The sequence below is a fragment of the Borostomias antarcticus genome (genome assembly GCF_949987555.1).
Source record: "Borostomias antarcticus genome assembly, chromosome: 28".
Lineage (NCBI taxonomy): Eukaryota > Metazoa > Chordata > Actinopteri > Stomiiformes > Stomiidae > Borostomias > Borostomias antarcticus.
In genome coordinates this window covers 69,167-73,772 of record NC_140261.1, presented here as the reverse complement: position 1 = coordinate 73,772, position 4,606 = coordinate 69,167, and the positions used below count along the sequence as shown (strand labels likewise).

The 4,606-nt window shown below is 52.5% G+C and overlaps 1 protein-coding gene across 1 annotated transcript; it reads left to right on the top strand.

The window, feature by feature from the left end:
• Window positions 1-1,395: 1,395 nt before the first annotated feature.
• On the top strand, window positions 1,396-2,605 carry kctd12b (potassium channel tetramerisation domain containing 12b; the record flags this gene model as incomplete). The annotated part of the gene is made up of 1 exon (XM_084459645.1): window positions 1,396-2,605. Exon 1 carries the CDS (start codon window positions 1,730-1,732, stop codon window positions 2,603-2,605), a length of 876 nt encoding a protein of 291 aa, XP_084315771.1. The 5' UTR covers window positions 1,396-1,729.
• Between the last annotated feature and the right edge of the window lie 2,001 nt (window positions 2,606-4,606).

Here is a 4,606-nt window from a genome sequence, read left to right as displayed (position 1 = left end):
TAGGTATATTCTCCATTACACTGTACTTCTTTCCTACTGCTGCTGTACTTTTTCCACTGCTGAAACACCACATTTCCCCCACAGGGATTATTAAAGTATCTCTCTCTCTGTCTCTCTCTCTGTCTCTCTCTCTCTGTCTCTCTCTCTCTCTCTCTCTCTCTCTCTCTATATATATATATATATAAATATATATATATATTTCTCCTTCTGATAGCAGTCTCAGTGGCTCTGGCTCCCTGAGGATGGGGGGCTGCTGACAGCCTCTTTATCCTCTGTGTTCTCAGGTCACATGATCTCCCCGTCTCTTCAACAGACCACATTACGTTTATCAGAGGCTAATTCATGATTTAATTATATGATTTGTTAATTTGCCGTCAGAAGCCAATTGCCCTTAATGACATTAGGGAATTTAATGCTTATTTAATATCCTAAAAGTACATTTTACTGGGTGCATTATTCATCGTACAGTACCAATCCGACCAGGACATATTAGCTGCCCTCCGGAGCCAGATGATGACTACAGGCGGTCAGGGTTAGGGTTAGGGTTAGGGTTAGGGTTAGGGTTAGGGCGGTCATGTTGTAATAGCGCTGTCGCCCACAGGTGAACCTGCTCCCTGGGCCACACAATTCAGTTCACACGCTGATTTGCGTGCTGTCTAAGCAAATATAATCTGATTAATTAAGTTCCTATTATTTATTTGCCCATGAAATGTTATAGCTCGTCTTTTAGGAGAGAGGCCTTTCCCCACTGCTCCGTCTGAATAATAAATCGTCTGTCCAGGCGCTAAAGCAGGCCGCGTCATCAGTCGGTAGGTGGGGTTACCGGGGATATGACCGTCGCAGCGGAGCTCGGTGCCATTTAGACGGAGAAAATACTACGAGACTACAAACCTCTGACCAGCGCATGGAATAAAGCCCACCGATCGAGCGACTGGAGATTTCAATGTTTTAACGTTGATCGGCGCAGAACTTGTCCTCTAAATGCTTCCTGGCCGTCTCATGAAACCAGACGCAACCATCAACTATGGATTGCCTTGAAGTTGCGCCTCCGTCTTTGCGTCAAGAAACCCGATCAGAATTTGGGGAAACCCGTCATGGACAGCGCTTTCACCCGGACCAGTCCTCCGTGCTCGTTCAGAAAATAATGAGCGGATTTGAAACGAGATAGATTCCGCGTCTAGTGCTCGTTTACAATAGCAGGTTGCAATTTTATGGATATTGCCCCGTTTTACGCGTAAAGAAGGACATATACATTTTTAATATCAAATCCACTAGTCTACAATCTTTACTTACTATGTTTTAGTAGGAACTACCTTTGTAGTTAGAATAGATAGCATTTATTATATCGGCCATGTCGCAACGCTTGTCCGAAATGGTCTAACGGTTCGACTCTAACCCATCCTGAGTTTAGGGGGATTGCTCAGGCTCTTAGGAATAGTGCTCTGCAGCACTTAAGCGTTTTTTAGCGGATAATAGTCGGCTTATCAGTCTGCATAATCAAAACCAGCGAGATTTATATTCTTTAATTCTGAAAACAGAGCGAGATTTATATTCTTTCATTCTGAAAACAGAGGTCAACAACATCAAAAAATAATTTCATTGCATGTAGGCTATTTTATATTATTAGTTGTTTAGAGTCATACATAATCTTTCCAAATAACTCTCGGACCTGTGTTGGAGCTGAGCTGGGCATCCTCTCTCTCTCTAACCCCCTCGCTCGGACACAAGCATGGCTCTGCCGGATAACGCGGGCGGCGTGTCAGTGGAGGAGGGCGCCTTCCCGGAGATCGTGGAGCTGAACGTGGGCGGCCAGGTGTACATCACGCGCTGCTCCACCCTCACCAGCGTGCCCGACTCCCTCCTGGGGGAGATGTTCAGCAGGAAGTCCGCCCAGGGTCTGGCCCGCGACACCAAGGGCCGCTTCTTCGTCGACCGCGACGGCTTCCTGTTCCGCTACATCCTGGACTTCATGCGGGACCAGCAGCTGGTGCTGCCCGACCACTTCCCCGAGCGCGGGCGCCTCCAGCGCGAGGCCGAGTTCTTCAACCTCCCCGAGCTTGTCAGGCTGCTGGCGCCGCGGCTCAGCAAGCAGAACTCTCTGGGGGACGAGGGCTGCCAGAGCGACCCCGAGGACAACTCGCCGGGCGCCGACGCCTCCGCGCGTAATCTGGGGGCGGCGGCGGCGTGCGGCGGCCTGGCGCCGGGGGGAGGAGGAGGGGCGGGGGGAGGAGGGGGAGGCGACGGGAAACACTCCGGCTTCATCACCATCGGCTACCGGGGCTCGTACACGCTGGGCCGCGACAGCCAGGCCGACGCCAAGTTCCGGCGCGTGGCGCGCATCATGGTGTGCGGGAAGACGGCGCTGGCCAAGGAGGTGTTCGGCGAGACGCTGAACGAGAGCCGCGACCCCGACCGGCCGCCGGAGCGCTACACGTCGCGCTACTACCTGAAGTTCACCTTCCTGGAGCAGGCCTTCGACAAGCTGGCCCACGCCGGCTTCCACATGGTGGCGTGCAACTCCACGGGCACCTGCGCCTTCGCACACGAGCAGACGGACGACAAGATCTGGACCAGCTACACTGAATATGTGTTCTACCGTGAGTGAGACCATCAGCCCTGACCGCCCACTCCCTCCTCCAGCTGCCCGCCCCCCCCCACCCCCTCCGGCGGCCCCCCGGCTCCAGTAGCTCCGCCCCCCCTCCTCTGTCTCTCCAGAGCTCCTCCTCCTCTCCTCCTGAACTGTGACCTCCGATCGCCCACCCCCCCCAACTCTGACCTCCTCTGCGGCCCGCTGCTGCACACCGACCCCTGGTCCCCGGCCTACTCCCCCCCTCAGCCTCCTTCCCTACGGCTAGGCCCCTGACCCCACCCCCGAGGCCCAGGGCCCCCCCCCCCAAAAAAAAACTCTGGTCCCCAGCCCTCTCAGGCCCAACCCTGGACCCCAGGCACCCAAGCCTCTGCTCCCAGCACCCCCAGCCCCACCCCCAGCCCCAGACCCCCCCTGTTCAGAGACAGCCTCACTCTCTGTTTTCCCGCCCGCCCGCCTTGGTGAAGCACAATGCTGTACGTTAAGAGCTCATGTAGTGGAAGTGAGGCCCTGCTTGTCTGTTTAGAACCGGCCGTGAGGAGGAGGGCCCCGTACGGTACCGACTCCGCTGACTCCCGCAGAACCCACTCTCTCTCTCCCTCTATCTTTCACTCTGACTCGCTTTAGCTTCTGAACTAATTTAACAAATAATTGGACGTCTTGTCAGCCGTGAGGACTGTGAGCAGCCCAGCAGGACCAGGATGAAGCATTACATGATTTAAAAAGAAAAAAAAAAACAGTTCCGTCTCCTCGTGATTTTATTATTAAATGTGTTGAGGGCCGAGCTGTCAGGTCGTGTTCTCACAGCTCAGCCACTGACAGGACGGCTTGGTGAGATCAGCTGAGACGCTCCTCGTTCCTCTGAGGAGAGGGGATGACCCAGGCGGGAGAGAACACGCCCAACTCCTCATGGGGAGACCGACAGACACGGCCGGACAGTCTGCTCATGCCACGTCCTCGCCTATACTTGAGGCCAATCCAGTTGTTTTGGGGGAATATGGGAGTTCCTTATGTAAGAAAAAGCACATAACCTTTTTTGCCAGGTGTCAAACTAGCTAACTGAAGGCTTAGGCGTATGAAGATAAGATCTCTGAAGGATCCCGATGTCTTCTTGACTGCGAGAAAGAGAAAGCAGGGTAGCTGGGAGTGCCTGATGGAGTGGGAGTATTGTGCAGTAAAGCGTTGGGTATTCTACCTCCATATCGGTCCCTCTCTCCGCCGCTCTCTCTTTCTCTCATCTCTCATCTTAGCTTCTTGGCTGTTTTATGTTCTTAGTTTATCAAATAGGAACAGTTTTCTACCGGTGTTTGTTGGTCAGAGCCGACATCATGATCATGAGACATCATACCAGCTCAGGGCCCGAGGCAGCTCCCATGACTGAGGAGGGTCTTTGGCGGGGAGCATTTCTCCATTTTACTACGCTACTCCTAGTCTTTCGTACTATTCAGCTCAGTATTATAGTTAGAAGCTCTGCTTATTGAATGGGAACTGTTATTTACTGTACGTGTATACCCCTGAGAAAGGCAGCATTACGCCACAGTCCCCGCCTCTACCCAGCAGCTGAATACAGGGACACTACGAGGGTCGTTAACCTTTGACCCTAACCGGGGCGCTAGGAGAGGGTTGGGGTCAGGAGAGGTGTAAACATACAGCTGGTGTTTTCAGGTGTACCTCCAGCACTATTTATTATCTTACCTCAATATAAACAAACAAACATAAACTAGACAAACAAACAGGGACCTGCACAACAACTCAAGGCAACCCTGGAGTTTGAAAATGCACAATCAAGTACTTGTCATAATAAAGTCACCAGAATAATAGATGCTAAAATATCCTTGTCAAAGCTCAGAATGTTGATGAGATGAAGCGAGACTCTTATCCCAAAGACTGCCTGGCAGGCTTGTCAACGGCCTGGGAGGCAGTGTAGTGCAGGTCTTCATTTGAGGTGAGGTGTCAGGTGTTACCCTGAATACCCTGGCGGCATGTGTGACAGCCATGACAAATGTGTTCTTCGATGTC